We start from the raw sequence: 18,373 nt of genomic DNA, 5'->3' as shown, positions 1-18,373 counted from the left end.
GTTTCGTAACAATTTTCTTAGTCTCTTATTGACAATTCGCCGGAAAAAGCATGCGGCACACCCAGAGCAGGAGAAGGAGCATGAGCAGACGTCACTTTATCTTGTGTGCAGGAGAGAGAGAGAGAGAGAGAGAGAGAGAGCATATGCTTGCGAAGTTCAGGTGTTTGTTTGTTCACTGCATTTGGGTGACGAATGTTATGTAAATGGTGGATATGAATAAACTGGTACGGAGCCGTGCCAGCGCTTAAAGATGCCAGACATGAACCGCATGCAGTGAGTGAAACTGATGTCGCCGTATGTTTGGAAACAATCGTAAAGCTGTATTAATCTTTTAAATGTTATCAAACTAAATACTCTTCGAAGATACGAAGTATGCAATACTACTCTATAGGTACTAAAATGAATATGAGATTGCCTGAAACCCTGTGTGTTACACCCACTTTAAAGAACATAACTAGTCTGTTTTTATCTGTATTTAGATTTCAGAATAAGCATATTTGTCATATGTCGAGGTGTCTCGTCAGTCTGCTGATCTGATATGCACACTTACTTACTGAAATGAAAATGATTGTGACTCACTCTATGTCTAATAAGACTGGAAAATTCCTGACTTAAAAAATGAACCATTTACATGCTTAAGACATTTGCATGGTAAGAATGTACTGTGAGACTTTAGATATAAAACAGGGAATGGTAAGGTACTGTTTTATCATTAATAAGTGATAACTCCTTTGATTGGATGTATAAAACTGAAGTTGCATTTTGAAACCTAACATCCCAGTGGAGGTATCTGCATCTCTTCTAGTCAAAACCGCCAGACATTTGTGAGGGCACACACATTTTAAAAAGAGAATGACCCACATTGATAAAATATTTAAAATAAACGCTGCAATACTTCATGAAAACAATAGGGATTGTTATTTTTTATTTCACTGGAACAAACTGAAAATATGAAGGCAAAAGTATTTAGATCTCTTGTGGTTGTCAAGCATTAGAGGAATATGTCAATAGTTAATGTGATGAAGCACACCCGTGGTTACACTACTGTGAGAACTTGAGTGAAGTCGACATCATCCAACCAGAAAAAAATCACTTTGACACAGTTTATATAAAGTCCTGGCAAATACAAAGCTCCGGCAATTTTGTTGACTTGTTTTGATATTTTGTTATCCAAGGCAAGGCAATAATATATTTTTTGATAGATTTATTAAGTGTGACTTAAAAAAGACCCCAAAAAATCTGTCATCATTCACCCACCCTCATGTCAATTAAAACCATTATGTGACTTTTTTCTGTATAAGACAAAATGTGGTTTTGTATCTATTCAATGGAAGTCAATAGAAGCCAGTGTCGTTGGTTTTCAACATTCTTCAAAATATCTTCTTTTGTGTTCTGCAGACAAAAGAAAGTCAAACATCACATGAGAGTGAGAAAAAGATCAAATATGTTTTATTTTAGTGTCAACTATCCAATAGTTGTCCAAATATATCTTGGGGTCACCTTATCCATTTACAAGCCAGTTTCAGCTTTTTGTGTTTTAATGTTTACCCAATGAATAGCAAATCATCAACTGGGTCGGCAATACACTCATCAATAAGGTCTTCCTCACAGCCCATAGCATCAGAAAAGAAGAGCACATTTGATTCTCTCATCTGCGCTCATGAATGAAGAAAAGAGTGTGAAACCTCCAGCATCTCACAGACACAAAATGTATAAAAAGCCTTCTTCGCTGAGAAGCAGTAGAGAAGATATAGCCTGGTGTTCTGATGCTGAAACGAGAAGCAACTAAAACAATAAAGAATCTAAATGAATGGTGGTTCCTTGTGGGTAATGCAGTGAGCTGTAAGGCCCATAAATGCTTCATATCACTAATAGTGCACATATTCATTTTAGGCTGATAAAAGAAGCTTTGATCTATGACTATGAGTTACAGCTCAAAAGATGATGCTGAGCGACGTTGAAGGGATTTATAATGGCATCTGTTTTTATGTGTTTATTTATATTTCTCATAACTGTTTGCACCTGCACTCTCACATCTCCTGTCAATGTGTTAGTGAACATCTCAGATGATCCGCAAAGAGAAACGCTCACAAAGTGAAGGGACCTGTGCAATGTCATTTTAAATGGATACCTCCAAATCAACATTAAAAGATACACAGACAAAAACATTTTTTACCTCAATGATTTACTCTTATTAAAGGCACTATTGTTCATACTTTTGAGTGTGACTTTAAACAAACCACTTCAGTAGTTGAGGAGATGAGTGCTATTAATACTTTTCTTTAGTAAAGTACACACAGCTAGTAAACACAATTATAACTTACTGAGCACACAAATACATTTTCAAGTGAAATTATTATCTTGAAATGCCTTGAAGTCATTACATGCTTGCATGGAGGAAGGGTAATATATCAATATATAGACCAGAATAACTGTCAAGATAACAAGTGGCAATTGTTCCTAATTGTGATTGACTGATAAAGGTTTATAAAATGGCTTCTGTTGATCTAGCTACAGAACTTGGCAGCTAATGGCCAATATAATGTCATTATATAGATAACACAATAATAACAGCGAATTCAATTTACGCAGATTAGTGAGACAAAAACTTATTTACTGACACATTCAGGAACAATTATTTCCGGTTGGGTCAGCTTGTGGCTTTACACAAATAAAGTTATGGGTAAATACTGTATGAGCTGATCAACACACATTAGTGGTGTTTTCTTAAGAGATTTTTATACTTTTCAAGTCAATTTTCCTCAGAATAAAGAAAGAGATAAAGCCGCTGCAGTAAAAGCTTGTGTTTTGGTTTGGATAGCTGAAGTAGACGAGAAGCATCTTAAAGACATCATTCAACATAAAATAAACCATATTATGAGCTCAGCACACCCTCCATCCACTTTTTATTGCTTTGGAAAACGCAGCCATCTTGACTTAAGATAATATAAATTATATTATAAATAATTCATTTAAATATCACATTTCACATTAGAATAAAACAAATGCGGGGGTCTGAATTGGTTTAAAATTTACACTTTTCACAAATGCTTATTTATCCAATCCGATCGAAACCATGACATCTGTGTTTGAACTAAAATTGAACTATGGAAACAAAATAATGAGCCAATGCAAATGTTTTAATGATCTTAATCTTGATTTCTAAATAAAATATCCATCCATCCATCCATTTTCTACCGCTTATCCGAACTACCTCGGGTCACGGGGAGCCTGCGCCTATCTCAGGAGTCTTTGGGCATCAAGGCAGGATACACCCTGGATGGAGTGCCAACCCATCGCAGGGTAAATAAATTATGACTTTGTTAATTAAATCACAAAAAGCAGCCAGGAATGACATTTAAATTAAACTATAGCATTATTCTGAAAAAAAAACATTTCCCCATCATTTCCATTCTATTTTTATCATTCTTTCTGACTCTCCTTCTAAGCCAGTCTGCAGTCACGGAAAAGCCTCCTTAATTTGAAGCCTTGGCCACACACGTGGGCTAATTTTAGTTCCTGTGTTCATCAAGCGTCTGCACATCCCTCCTCCAAGGTCAAACAGGACCTGTGGATCTGTTTTCCATTATTAACCCTGAAGACTGAAAGCTGATTGGTTAACAGTGCCATCATTTTCTCTTGATGATGGAAAGCCTGCTGATTATTGTGATTAGTATAAATCCACTGTAATTACCATGGCAGACTATGTGACATTGGATTGTGTTTCAGACTTCCGTGAGATTGAATTGAGATCTGGAGAAGCTTTTGGGACCTGAGAAGAACAATTTCATGCATCTTGACTGATTCGATGCGACTGTTACAACAAGGTTTTTATTTTTCAAAGTGGGAAACATTCCACTATTGTGCTGTGGTGTTACAGGTGGCTGTCAGAGGGATGCTGTAATGTCTATAACGTGTTTAAGGGTGTTGAGAGGTTATATCATGATGGTGATTATACAGGTGCAGAGTTTTATTAGATCTGTAGTTTTTATGTTAATAAAAGTTCAAGTTTTAGAATATGCTTTTGAAATTTTGTATTTTATTTGTTTATTATGTTGTTATACAATATTATACATCATTATTTCTATTTTTGTTTTTCGTTTATTTAAATTCTTTCAGTTCATTTTTGAGGCAACATTTCAAATTTTCCATTAGTTTTTGGATCATTTTTAGATCAATATTTTATTTGATTTCTAAAATAACCTTGCACCTGTGATGACAGTGATAACAGTAATATCATGTCATATCAGTGGTGATCACAGGATTAAACTCCTTCTCACTCCTTCTCACATTCTAAATTTAATCCCTAAATGTCCTTACATGTTGTTTTGTTTGATCCAGTTTGTAGGAAAAATGCCAAATAAACCCTGGATAAGTACTCATGGGTTTACCTGCTTATATCAGCATATTCCCTAATATGTCCAACTCCAAACCAAAACAGACTTTCCACTGCCGCTCTGACGATAATATAAAGAGACAAATTCATTCACTTCACAAGGACTACAGCAACGGAATTGCAGAGGATCAACAATGCTATAATGCTGCTTTGGTTTGATATCTGTTTCACAGTAATTTCTATTTTTACGAGGTGGCAGATTCGTATGAATTCGTACAAAGTGAATTTATCTTAGAAAAAGCCATAGTGAAGCCTAACCGTCACTGGAGAGAAAGAAAATCATACTACAACGTACTTATACAATAGTTGGATAATAATAAATAGTAAAACAATAGTTACAAAATCTCGCGAGATTGTGTTTTCCCTCCTTAAATTTGGAAATGTTGTAAATCTCTCTTGAAACCACCATGTTCTCGTGACACCTTACCCCATACCTCAGCGAAATGATTCACATCGACGAATACTACATCTCAGTTTGTCTACTTATACTATGCCCTAAAGTATGATCTTTTTTGTGATAGTATATAAAGTATATAAGCTGCAAAACAGTATGCACACACTGGGCAATGTAACAAAGCGACCAATGTTGCCTAAATGACATCAAAAAACAACTCATCAGAACTTTTCAGCTTTGCTTCATTCAACATTTCTTATTTAATGTTAACTCAATTTTTTCTTTATTTATTAATTGGGTCAAGCATCGCTTTTCTTATTAAGTTAGTGTAGCGTCAGTAAACTCCTCCTTCTAGCTGTGGGTTGTGGGTAATGGCAGCAAAAACCACAGCAATGTTTACATTTCTCAACCAATTTCAATGCTTGACAAGCACGAACCCTTATAAAAAACCTGACAATAAATACGCAAAGAGTGACAGGACATCTCTGTAGTATGAGTAGATAATAAACAATTGATTTTATATCCAGAAAAAAAAGAAACATCCTCTGTTTACTTGTATGTGTTTATAGGGCAGTCCTGCACTCCCCAATATAGATCCACCAACGCAGGATCTATGTGTGTCTGATTCCGCCTCGTTTCAAATAAACACTCCTTCCTCCCATTCCATTTTTCAACAATTGTTACTTGTGCTTTTCAGTGACAGTGCACATCGATCATAGCTTAAATAATAATACACAACATAATACAACGTCCATAACACATGCACAACATTCCCATTCTTCTGAATCCTTACAACGGTTTAGTCAGAGGAACAAAATGTAAGACTCATGACAACATGAGACCGACTAAAACATAGGCTACAATGATAAGTGTTTAGTGTTTCTTATGTAGAAACACTGGCTGATGGGACAGAAGTCAGCTGTTGATGGGGTGGGGGGTGGCACAGAGTGAAATGTGAGGGCACAAAGAGAACGCCTCACAGGGCTCAGTGACATTAAAGATCACCGGGCTGTCTGCTTTGATAACTGTTAACTGTACTCCACCAAATGACCTCGGTGTCACAGCAGAGAAAACATTGTCCGGCCGGGGCCTTGAGTCACATTAGCCAAAACTCCTCCTGTCAACCGAATGCATTTCCGTCACATTTCCCGCATTATGCTTCCTTAAAATAGAAGCGAAACATGGCATTGAGATAATACGAAAACATAATGCATCAGCGCACCTGATTTATTAAAAGAGCTTTTAAGGGCATCTGCCATTCAAAGTGCCTCCATGTGGCCTACGGCCCTCTCGCTGACTGAACCAATATACTTGAAAATGCCTCTGTCGTTTGTAAACCCATATTGTACAGACTCTGTGGCAGAATGACAGTTTACTGCATGTACGGCAGTGCGTTTTCCATTGTGTGCGTTTGTTGGCTAATTGAATTTGATCTAACTGTCTTCCTCCTTTTGGATAGCATTAGCATAATAGCGCGGGTAGCGAGATCCAGCTTTGCTCTGGAGGAAAAGAGGTGACATTCGTCTCCATGCGCATTCTTTTTAATGAGCTCCCCTTTTTCATAATAAACTGAAATGCGATTCAAAGCGTGCACAAGAGCGTAGCGACCATGTTCACGCTAATTCCGGCTAACACTGGAGACGGCTAGATTTCTCAAGACAGGAGGTCAGAAAGGACATGAGCAATGATAGAAGACAAACATTTCCAATTCATTCATATTCACCATGTTATTCTCTCAGGGAAGCTTAACGTCCATCGACTGTACGATGCTGAGGACAGTGTTGCTTAGTAGGGGATTCAAATTGTCATCAAGGGAATGACTTCATTAAGAAACAACAGCTACATTAAACCCTCATGATTTTTTAAAAATGTGTTCAGCTATCAAATTGACTAGCATGCTTGTTTCATGTATACTGTATTTCACACAAAAATGACCAGAGCCTTCTGAATTTTGGGGTACACAGGCATTTGTGTTGTCACAAAGTAGTTGGATACGCAACATTTGCATTTACGCATTTATCCAAAGCCACTTACATACACTTGTTCTATATACTTGTTTCTGATTATGTGCAATCCCCTGGGATCGAACTCATGACATTGCCGTTACTAACGCCACGCTCTAACCACTGAGCCACAGGAAAGCTAGAGAGCTGTGGAGCAGGAACGAATCTCCATCGTTTGATCATCTCTGAACTCCATTTGGTGCCTGGTTTCTTAAGAAGTAATTGTTCTTACTGTGACTAAACCATAGTGGATTTTGCTCAGAATTGTTATATTTACCAGAATGTCTTTCATTAGTCGAAGCACTAGCTCTGTGAGGCCAGCATGATATTCCTATGGATTGCCACTGGCCCTTTAAGAACACCAGGTCAGATCTAATTGGCCTATTCCCAGCTCAGCCTCCCATGGGCTCTTGAGGAGTCTTGTAGGGCAGAAGACCTACAGTTGATGACAAGACACTGTGGATGTGTGTATCCCTAGAGGACTCATGGCTGACAGCACAGCTTTAGATAGACTTCAAATTGCTCTCGCCTCACATCTGACCAGGGTTGTAAACAATGTACGCACATAGTAACCTAAGAAACAAACATGGCATACAGCCGCGGAACATAAAAACATTCCACATTTAAATGTTATCAGCTTCTTTAAATGTATTCATTCCAGTCCAGTGTCTGTTGAGTTTCAACAAAATCAAACCACAGGAGTGACAGTCATCCAACAGCGATGTGAAAGATTGACAGCACATGACGTTATCACTAATAAATATAGACCTTTTTGTACAAATATCACTGTTGTGTTGCTTAAAAGCGAATATGAACATGCTGCCAACAGAAGGTGTCATGTAAACCATTATTGAGGTTAAGGGTTTACTTTGTGGTGTTTACAATGACAGGATTTGGCACCCTAGCAACCATCCAGAACATACCAGAAATTACGCAGAAACATCGTAAAAAATACCCAGGACGACATAGAAACCACATAGCAACGTCCAGGCATCTGCAATGACAGGTTCTGCACGGGCAAGCACTTCACCCAAAAATGAAAAAATTGGGTGCATGATGAATGCTCTATTAGCTCAAGGTTCATGATTGACCCAGTCAAGTAAAGAAAGACTCCATCGGATGTAATTGACATTTCACCTGACGACCAACGTCTAGACGCTACAGTTCATGAAGAGCAGGCTGTCTGCGCCGATACAAACATCTAACCTACATGGAAAATTCCGACATGCAACATTCATCTAAAATTGTCTCCAGATGCATGAGAGGTGCTTCTAGTGGCTGTTGTACATCTTTCATTATTTATTCAGTATTATTGTATTGATTGAAAGGGATCCTGGAAGTGAAGGCTGCAGGCAGAGCATTAGAGAACACCCCTTCCCCCCCGTCATCAGCCCTCCATAAATACATGTGGGTGGCAGACGGTGGGCCTAAAGACTACAGGATGGATCTACCTTAATGTCATAGCCAGCAAGTGTTTCGGTATTCATTACTCTGGGGAAACGAGCAATCATAAGAAGAGCACTGGCCAAATATCGACCAGCACGGAGAGGTTACAAATTACAGCATAACTACTGAACAAACCCGGAGAGACGTCGGCTTCCTCTGGCTTTCCTCGTTTAAACAATCGACTGGAGACTTTGAAATGACAGTGTAAAGATATAACTGAGCACACTATTTGGACATATACTACAAATTGAGCTCAACGGCACGGCCGCTGTAATGCCGTGTCTCTCAACCGAGTCTAATTAAACACACTGACATCAATCACATTATTAGTGGCGAGTTTGTCATACAAGGGTCAGCTTGCAAAGGACAATTTCAGATCGCAAATCTGAGTCTGTGCTGCTTGTACCTGTGGGATTAATTACGAACAGGAAACAGCCCTATCCTCATCTCAGAGCTCCAGCGTCCCTTAACACATCTTACAACAGGGTCAAGGATCCTTGTACACAACGTCTCCACCAGGTTAGCTCGATCCAAACATCTCTGATGGCTGTGGTCGTATATTGAGTAGCAAACTGATTGTTAGGGGGCTGAGGGGCTTCTATGTAACCACCAGCTTCGGCTATTTTTAGAAGCAGTCGATACAAGTGCAGCGATGGTGTGCCATACTAACCAACAGCATAGACAAATAACAAGAATAACACAATAAGACACATTGAAATGTAATTAGATTATGTGACTATAGAAAACCACTGCTTTACAAATAGATGAATTCCTAACAAATCATCATTATAATCGCAGATTTAGTATTGATCGTATTCTTAATCATGCCGCGCTAATGCGCATCTGTAATTGACATATGAATGCCAAAGTTACCTGAAGTCAGGACTTCGGTTGGGCTTAAGTCCATAGAAGCCAGAAGACAGTGTCAAGAGCCACCTGGGATTGAAATTTCCATTCTCGCACTCTAAATAAGGGGCAGACCAATGAATCTGAGTTTTGTCGGTGATATAACTTTCTCCATTGCGCACGGAGGCGTCAAACGAGACAAAATCTTGACTTAGCACACGTCTTTGAAGATTGGTCTTCTTTTTATTCTTATGCTCGTGGTACCATTCGGTATCTGCCGTTCTGTTTTTCAAAATATGCTGGGCGCTGCTGGATAAATCCTGGAGAATGATCTCTCCACCTGCCCGAGTGGCCTGAAGGTAAACAGGTGGCTCTTCATGTGTAGTCCCTGCGCTCAAGGAGACCACAGCTCTGTGAATCTTTGGGTCTCCCTCCAGGATACTCCTCACCAGAGCGTGATACCACTCAATGTCACGTCTGGGGCTCAGATCTCGGCTGGCTTGCAAAATCATGTTTAGGAAGTTTGTAGCGTGCACAACAGTGTCCAGCACGCCGCGCATCGAGTGATGCGCGTCTCCGTGCGTCCTTCCCCGCAGTACCCCCAGCTCATATCTCCTGGAGCAGTTGGCGTGTTTTAAGGTGGAGGAATCCCCACTGTGTAGAAACGCAGTCACCACTTTCGGTACCTGGTCCTCAATCTTCTGCGCTAAACCCGAGTGAGGCTTCCGGAGATGCGCGTGCTGGTTGTTGTGCGCGTTATAAATGGGCAGCTTTGCAATTACGTCCCGATCTTGTTCCACATGTCTATAATTTGATCCTATAACAAATCCTACTTGCAAGAGTAACGATATCCAGATTATGGCCATATCCTTCAATCCCTCTTTTACCTTGCCAGTTTAGTTCCTCAAATCTGATGCGAGAAATCACAGCTGGAACGAATCAAATTAGCGCATCGGTTTTTTCACCTGTGGATTTGCACGCATTTCTGCCACGGGATCCCCAAACAGGAAACATTTAGTATATCAGTATTCCATTTCTCATGTCGGAGAGATGGTACATTAGTTTTGTTTGTAAGTATCCACTCGTCGGTGAAGCCAGTTTAGTCTCGTATCCACACAGATCCAAGCAGGAGCGCAGCAGATGTTAAGGATCCCCGACGCTCTCCTCTCAGTATGATGCTGGACCACAACAGACGTGATCGAACGAGAGAGAAAAATCCCTTTTTCGGAGGCAGGGAGTCAGTACTTCACACTAGGATGACAAACACACTCCGCCCTCTTTCGTCCACTCCAGTCTTAAAGCATGAGTACGGCAGAGACCATTCGCTCTAACATCTATTGGTGTCCGCTTCTACAAGGACTCGTTTGTAAAACACGTTCTTTTCAACAACCGATTGAATCGGTTCGTTCGCGACCGATCCTGTTAGAGAGGATCTCGAATCCGCTTTATGAACGGGCTAATTCAAATGAACTGTTCGAAAGAACCGATTCGTGGAAATTCGGATTCGGACTCTCTAATCCCGTCCTCCTCGACACCCCATAGGTTTGGGGAAAGTGTTCTTGATCGGTGTATGGTCCTTTGAGCTGTCAATCATTCGACGGAGGGGGCGTTTGGTAGAGAAACCGATGGAGCTGTCCAGTGCTGAAGGCAAAATATACACTAAAAACCCCGAAGATCGCGCTGTGATTTCGGGTTCCGGTAAAAATAGATGCTCGATGGACAGCCACACTTTTATTAAGCTCTTATTTAAATGTACATTCGGGCCAATACGGCTAGCCTGCTTACGAGACAAATTGCGCACGGAAAACGGAGGAAAAACGCATGCACGAATGTAGCTTTTAAGCATTAATACATGTTTAGAGTGAAAAACAAACAAAATATTCATTATAACAATCAGTTATATTTTAATGTGTAACCATTGCGTCGCGTAAAGTTAAAAACATATATGTTTCTCCATGTTCAGTTGTTTTTGAATGCGAGAACCTATGTAGAAACATACCGGGCTGTTCACACAGAACCCGTTTTTGTGTTCCACCTGCGGAGTTTTTTGGATGTTGGTTTACAGACAATAGATGTCAATTGCGTCTCACTCTTATTACAACATTTACAAGACGCCGTGATATTAGCGTTGACAACCTGCCTCGTCAAGTTGAAAATAAGTTGAAACTTCGACAAAGATGTGTGCATAAAACGCGCTCGGTATAAACGGCCTCAAACGCCAATGTTATGGCAGGCGTCGAGCATTGATTTGCAATGAAACATAAAACCTGGGCAGAGCTGTTTGCTTGAAAGAGGACTATGCACGCTTGTCTCTCACTGGAGAAAATACTGCAGTGATGCGAGCAGCACAGGATGGATGCATGCAACTGCACGAGCTTGTGAATCATGCTGCAATATGAGTCATCATCGCCGCGCGAGCGCTTAATCCAGACCTGTAAACAATGACATGTTCTGAACGGACTCTGAAAGCGTGCGTCAGCGGCGCAAATGACGAGAATGGCACGGAACAAACAATCAATGATGCCATCACAGATGAGCAATGTTATGATCGGTTACATACATTTATTTTAATCAGTTTGACAACGTAAAGTCTACACGTCAGAATAAGTCATTTTGTAATAAATCTGTAATTATATTGACCGTATGTTCAAACTTTGAAGGGTTAGGTAGGAAGCAATTATTTCAGCTATCATGTTTTAAAAGGTCTTAAAAGGGAGGATGGTTTTGAGGTTTTAAAACAAAGTAATCCATAAACGTATCATTTCGCATCATAGACATTAAATTGGATACGGAACAGAAATGCAACTGGACTTAAAGGACTTTATTATAATTATGAGTTCGCTGTAGAACTGAAATAATATTATTAATCCTTTAAAAAAATCAAATTGAATGATGTTGTTGCAGTATTTGTTTTGTTGCAAGGTTGACTGTTGAAATCAATATTTCATAGGTTGTATTGGTTTATTAAAGAAGTCGTGTATTAAGAAGAATAATGCAGTCAACCAAGACAGGGTACAGACATTGAGACCACTCCATATCTGGCTCCAGATAACCTTATCTGGGATTATCCTTATCATAAGAGGTGTAGTTGTGTGCTTGAAGAATCGCTGTTCTGAGAATGTAACCAAGATGGTCATCAAGTGAACCAAGTGAAGAGAACTAAGTGAAGTGTTTAAAAGGCCTTTGGTTGTATCCCCTACAAAAAATTAACTCATATTGTGACTTTCTGATCACAAAGAGTTCTGCAAAGCAAATATTGGGTTTGTGTGTGAAAGCTCTCAAATAGTGTCTTGTGGTCATATTTGAAGATCAGAGCAAACATTTGTTGATACGTTAGAAAAGAAAACCTTAAAAGGTCATCACCCATCCCATTGCTTTTTAAGATTTTCTTCTTTTTAATATGGTGATATGAGATCATGTTCTTTTGCTGTTGAGGTTTATTTATTCACCTCAAATTAATACCAATGTTCTGGAATACGCAATATATCCTAATCGAACTGGTGTTGTGGTGAAAGTCAGAGGATAGCAGCGTTTTTACTTCAGATAGAAATCTAGTACTTTCTACTTTATTCAAGTATATATTTATGTAGAGTTGTTTGTGTATTTTTAATGTACTTAAGTAAGGTGGAAATACATGCATTTGTTTTTATTACGCTTTTTAATGTAGTGAAGAAAAATATTTTTGTAAAGAGTCTTACCAATTTATTCTAAAAATAAATTTTAAATGTGATGTAGAAAAGTATTTACAAAAAATCATAACATGTTTTTTTAACAACACTGATTTCAACATCTCTTGTTTTTATTTAAAAATTAAAAACATTTATACAAGCAAAACATATAATACACAAAATCATACATGGATGTGTCGGTTTCTCTGCATAACATACATAATTATTTGAACATTATTATAAATATTTACACCAAACTTATAAATAAGAACTATTTGATGTGGATAAACACAATGTTTCTATGGGCAATCAGGGTCATGGCAGCAACTTGAAAGCATTTTATTATTTGAAATAAAATATAATTGAGTACTTTGTGTTTTAACAGTTTGTCTACACATGTCTGACTGTCCTTACTAAACCCATAGTTATCATATGCCATGCCTTTAGTTTCAAACAAAATGGCCTTTGATATAACATCAGGCACAGTGTGATGACTGTGGTGATTTGACTGTTTATCCGTTTTCTTCTCAGCGTTATCTGAACAGAATGACACCAGGGTGAGGAACACCGGGATGAAGATGATACTATGAGCTAAACCAAAAACCATGACAAGAAACATGATCTTAAAGAAAGTCCTGAAGATGTGGTTCTTGGAGGCAGCTAAAACAAGCACACCTATAATTGTCGAAGCAGCACCTTGTAGCACTGGGTAGCCCAGAGAAAACAAAGCATCGACCACACGTTCATCGGCCGTGGATTTTGTGCTCGAAACAAACGCGTATGAAATATGAGCGGAGAAGTCGACTGTGAAGCCAATGCACACCACTAAGATGATCATGGAAATGGAATCGAGGTTGACGCCCCATAAAGCCATGAAACCAGTGACGCCGGTGATGACAGAACCGATGGAGAAGGTGACCCAAAGGGAACAGAGCGGGTTTGGGATTAATATCAATGAAATGACAAACATGACAGCTGCGGTGAATCCCACGTTCTGAATGGTGCCAGTCACTATCACTGAATATTGATCCAAGTAGATAAACATGGGATGAAACACCAGAAGTTTAACAGCTTTGCAGCTTTCAGCTGTGTTACGAAGTTCATCGAACATTTGTATTTCCCGACTGGCATTGGCTATATCCAAAGTCTGGACAAAAAAACGGGAGGCTGTAATTGTTTCATTGGCGACATGAACATCAAGTTTAAATTCTGGAGAGATCTTGAAAAAAGAAGAAAGATTCTCCATAAAATCAAACTCATTGTCAATACTGTAGTTTCTCTTTTGACCTAGTTTTAAGTAACGGTCTAGCCACGAGGTGGTCAATTCTTTCTTGACAAAACTCAAGTTGTGGATGTTTTCCACACAACGGTTCAGCTCAGACCGTTGGCTTTCGTGCCAGTACGGAAATTCCTCAGTCACCACCACCATAACATTTGGACCATAACTTGAGAAGAATTTCTTCTCATCGTCATAATAGTTGATAACGTACGAGTCATCTGCTGCAAGGTCCCTCATATCAATGCCCTGTTTCAAACAAAGACATCCATAAATACCTCCGCCCAGATAAGCAACATACAGCAGTATAACGCATGCTTTGCTCCAGGGCTTTGTTAGAAATGGCCCATACTAGGACTTGAAGAAGTACATGATGGGCTGTTGCTTCTCAGTGCCAGTCTCTTTATCATAGTCCCCCCCTACACAGCACAGACGGTACAGAGACTTTTCTTCATAGGTCTGGAGTTTAAAACAGGTTAGCCAGTGTCTGTTCTCCTGCTCTCTCCTTCCATTTAGAGCGAGCACGCTGCCGAAGAAGAGTATGTTATAGATGTAGCAGAAAAGAATGGACGTGCTGGTGTACACGCAGAGTGCCTGAACCGATCGAAATTCACTCATGAGCCCAATGTAGAAGCCGAGCACATCTGTAAGTGTGGTGATGGTTATAGACATGGCGGCCTCTTTAAAGGTTTCGGCCATTCGTTTCTCCACCGGATCCTTCACTTTGGTTTGTTGCCATTTGGAGATCATGATGAACATATCATCAACACCAATGCCTGAAAAATGTTAACAAATATCATGAACTCAAATCTGAACGAATTCACAATTAAGTACCAACATTTTTAAAAGTCTAAAATGTTATTGACTTCCATGATGTAAAAATCCTAAAGGCAGGGATGAATTTTTAGTTGTTAGTTGCAATAGCCATGGATTAAACTCCAACATTGACTATTCATTTCACCTATTCATTTAGATGACATTTGATGCCAATTGCAATGGTTATTGGAATGAATAACCATTCCTTTATAGGACTGATTCCAAATGAAATCTTCTCTTAGAAGGTATGAACATTCTTTAGATACACTCTTAAAAAAGGTGCTTTAAATAGTTCTTCAATGCCATAGAACCCTTTGGTTCCATGAAGAACTTTTGACATCTGAACATCTTTTTGGAAAAAAAAGGTTCTTCAGATTCTGAAAAAAGTGAGACAGAGATGGTTTTAACTGAACTTAGAAGAACCGTTTTTTGCTCACAAAGAACCAATCAGTCAATGGCATCGCTGTGAAGAAGCTTTTAAACAACTTTTTTAAGGGTGTATATCAATCCAACAGTTCACAGCCCTCCCGCACTATTTTTTAACCAAATAAATGCTCTTATTTTGACCCAGAATCAGGAACGGTGAATTAGCCACAGTAATCACAAATGGCACGTCAAGATAAAGCAGCAAGCCAAAGCTGGAGAGGACAGCCAGGCCCACTGACAACACCCCCATTATAGACAACCAAATCTTGTTCCTCACATTATCAAGTCTGAAATCAAATAAAAGACAATTAAAATCATTCTGGATTAATGGTTCATTATGGCAAAGTAAATTTATTGGCTTTATAGGCTTTTTAATATTAACAAAGTCTGAGAGAAGCAAATATTTGTTTAAGAAATGAAGAGTTTCTCATTGTGACATGTGCTATTTAAATCCTTACCGTATGCAAGATAACACAGAGAAAGATATCGCAAGTGAGTAAGTTATGGAAAAGAGAGGAATGCCATCTGTCGTGTGTTTCTCAATCTCCTCTTGTCTGGACAGTGAAGTAAAATAGGACACCTGCAAAGTTCATTTACACTGAAATAAATGTAACTGCTTCAAAAACATCCACTTGAAAACATTGCTACAAAACATACGAAACAATAAACAATTAGAAACATTAAAGCACAGATGCAATACATTTTCCCAGAAACACTTTAACTGTGTTTTTTAACTTTCAACTGGTGTCAATATGATTTTACTGGATGTATAAAGCCAGTTATCCTCAAGACTTCTTTAAGATGCACATTTACTGTTTTCATTGGAAAGTTGGTGTTTTTGTATTTAAAAAAAAGTAAAAAAAAGTTTTTTACATTATGTTGACTTATACCAAGACATTCATAAATGTTTAGTCTTTAGACTGTTCATATAAGACCATCCTATGGCATCATCAATAAATTTGTCTTCATACCTTGACTCCACTGCTAAGTGTTTCATTGGACAGAATCTTTTGGAAGTGTTTAAGCCATTCGGAACTATGTTCATCCTGCAAAAAGTAGAAAAGTCTGATGGCATCTGCTCGCTGGACGATTCCTCCCTTCTCCTCCACACCTCCTACTGCAGAGCCCAGAAAGACTGGTTCACCTTTCCAAAGAAACATCGGGAAGGATAAGACAAGCTTCTCTATTTTCTCTGCATTATTTTCAATGATGTCCAGAATGGAATTCGGCACACAGTTTTCATTCACTTTGGCACAAACATCTTTGAAACTTAATTGCATATTAAGGTGTTTGACAGAGAATGAATTGACTTTCTTGTCGAGTCTAATGATTTCTTCAAAAACTGCTTTTGTTAGAATATTTCCTTCCACTGAGGACAGTATCATCACTCCATAGTTTCCCTCATCATAGAGTCTTTGACTCGAAAACATGGAGTCGTTTTTTGGAAACCTTTCCATCACCAAAAGTCTTGCTTTCTTAGAAGGTCCGTTGATCGGTGTGAATTGATTTTCGACATCGTTGTCTTCACAGTCTTTGAGAAAATATAGTCCTCCTCCTAAAACAGCAGACAACATCATAGGAATGATGAAGAACCAAACGGGGTGAGAGCCCACCAGATGCCCCAGTTTCTCAAAAAGCTTTGAGAGAGGTTTTTCAACACAGTCTGTGCGGTAGCATGCCATGGTCTTCAAAAGAAAGAGAAAAGAAAACTGTCAGACTCCACTGATATCTGGGATGATGTCTCATGAATTTATCCCCCTCTTCAAGCCGTTGGACAGCTCACTTTTAACCACGCCCAGAATCTTTAAGGAAGAATAAATATGGGGAAATAAGATACTTGTTAACTTGTATTACAGTAACCGTAAGAAACGTAATGACTTAGGTCAAGTTCGGCGAGACATTTCCTCAATTATGGATATGACTGGAAGCGCTAGTTTTAACTTATGGTCTAGTTCAGTTATACATTAACTACAAAAATGGTTGAACTATAAAAAGGAAATGTAATAACACTCGTTTTTTTAATACCCAAAATAAGTATTGCAATTGTATTTGTGCACCTTTTAGTCCACGTTTGTTAGCTTATGTGAACTGTTTGTAGGCTTATTACAATCCAAGGCCTCGATGGAAATTAAATTATGTTGTTTTGTATAGTTTGTTTCTGTTTTGATGTTTTGTCACATGCACTTGACTGTATTATATTACTTATAATACTTAAATCCACATGAGCTGTGAAATAAACAAAGATCCCATTTCACAAAGGTAGTACTTTGATCAAATTTTCCACATTACACTCCATTAGGTGTGTTCTTTTAATGTGAATGTTATTGTTTACAGTCATCAGTTGTTCAGTGTGCAATTTGTGTGTGTAGTGCTGCTTAAATACATTCAGCCAGTGAATTTTATTAGGGCTAACATAAAAAACACAAAAAAAGGTTACAAATTCTTCAATAAATCTTTTATTGCATTTTAGCGGTAGTTTTATTGGATGATTCGAGGAATACAGTTTAAATATAAAAATAGTTACTAGTAACTTGTATACAGTAAATGTAAGTGTCAGAGTCAAACTGTTAATATTTCTTATTTCATTTCTACACAGGTTCTAAAATATTTTAGTGATTCATACCTGCTTTTAATTGTATTAATGGTATTAAAAATCAATAAATAGAAGTAAAATACTTCAAACCCAACTGCAACCTATTCAAGATATAGAACATTTCATGGTTTCTGTAGTTTCTGTAAATGGTGGCTTTACTATCCAGAGAAAACACAGACACAATTTAAATATGAATAATGCAGAATTATTTCACTTTGAATGAAAATGTCTGCCAAATATATAATGTAATATTGTATTCTTGTTATTGCATATAAGTTAGGGTTTGAGAGTGAAGCGTATCAAGTGAGTGGATGGTGGCTGCTAAACATTGCTGCATTACCTTTTGTTGCCATGGTAACAGCAACTTCTCTTATTAGTGGATCTCTCTTTAGGATTGCGGCGAGTGTAGTACTTTACTGGGAATGAAAACAAAGACAATATTTAAATATTCATAAAGCAAGCAGGTGATCAACGATTTGCAACATTTCAAATGAAAGAAAATAAACCCT

At 38.4% G+C, this 18,373-nt stretch overlaps 1 protein-coding gene and 1 pseudogene across 2 annotated transcripts in view; both read right to left on the bottom strand.

The window, feature by feature from the left end:
- The window catches only part of gpr158a (G protein-coupled receptor 158a), a 71,089-nt gene extending 60,735 nt beyond the window's left edge, over nucleotides 1-10,354 (bottom strand). For both annotated transcript variants that reach the window (XM_056739040.1, XM_056739041.1), the window contains exon 1: nucleotides 9,113-10,354. In XM_056739040.1, the coding sequence (XP_056595018.1) occupies nucleotides 9,113-9,951 (839 nt within the window). In that variant the 5' untranslated portion in view covers nucleotides 9,952-10,354. The remainder of the gene's footprint in view (nucleotides 1-9,112) is intronic.
- A 2,598-nt stretch (nucleotides 10,355-12,952) lies between these two features.
- On the bottom strand, nucleotides 12,953-17,193 carry LOC130412957 (patched domain-containing protein 3-like; annotated as a pseudogene).
- Nucleotides 17,194-18,373: the final 1,180 nt, after the last annotated feature.

Source organism: Triplophysa dalaica, chromosome 23 (assembly GCF_015846415.1).
Source record: "Triplophysa dalaica isolate WHDGS20190420 chromosome 23, ASM1584641v1, whole genome shotgun sequence".
In the NCBI taxonomy this organism is placed as follows: Eukaryota; Metazoa; Chordata; class Actinopteri; order Cypriniformes; family Nemacheilidae; genus Triplophysa; species Triplophysa dalaica.
The sequence above is the reverse complement of the archived record's forward strand: the minus strand, read 5'-3'. Positions and strand labels throughout refer to the sequence as shown.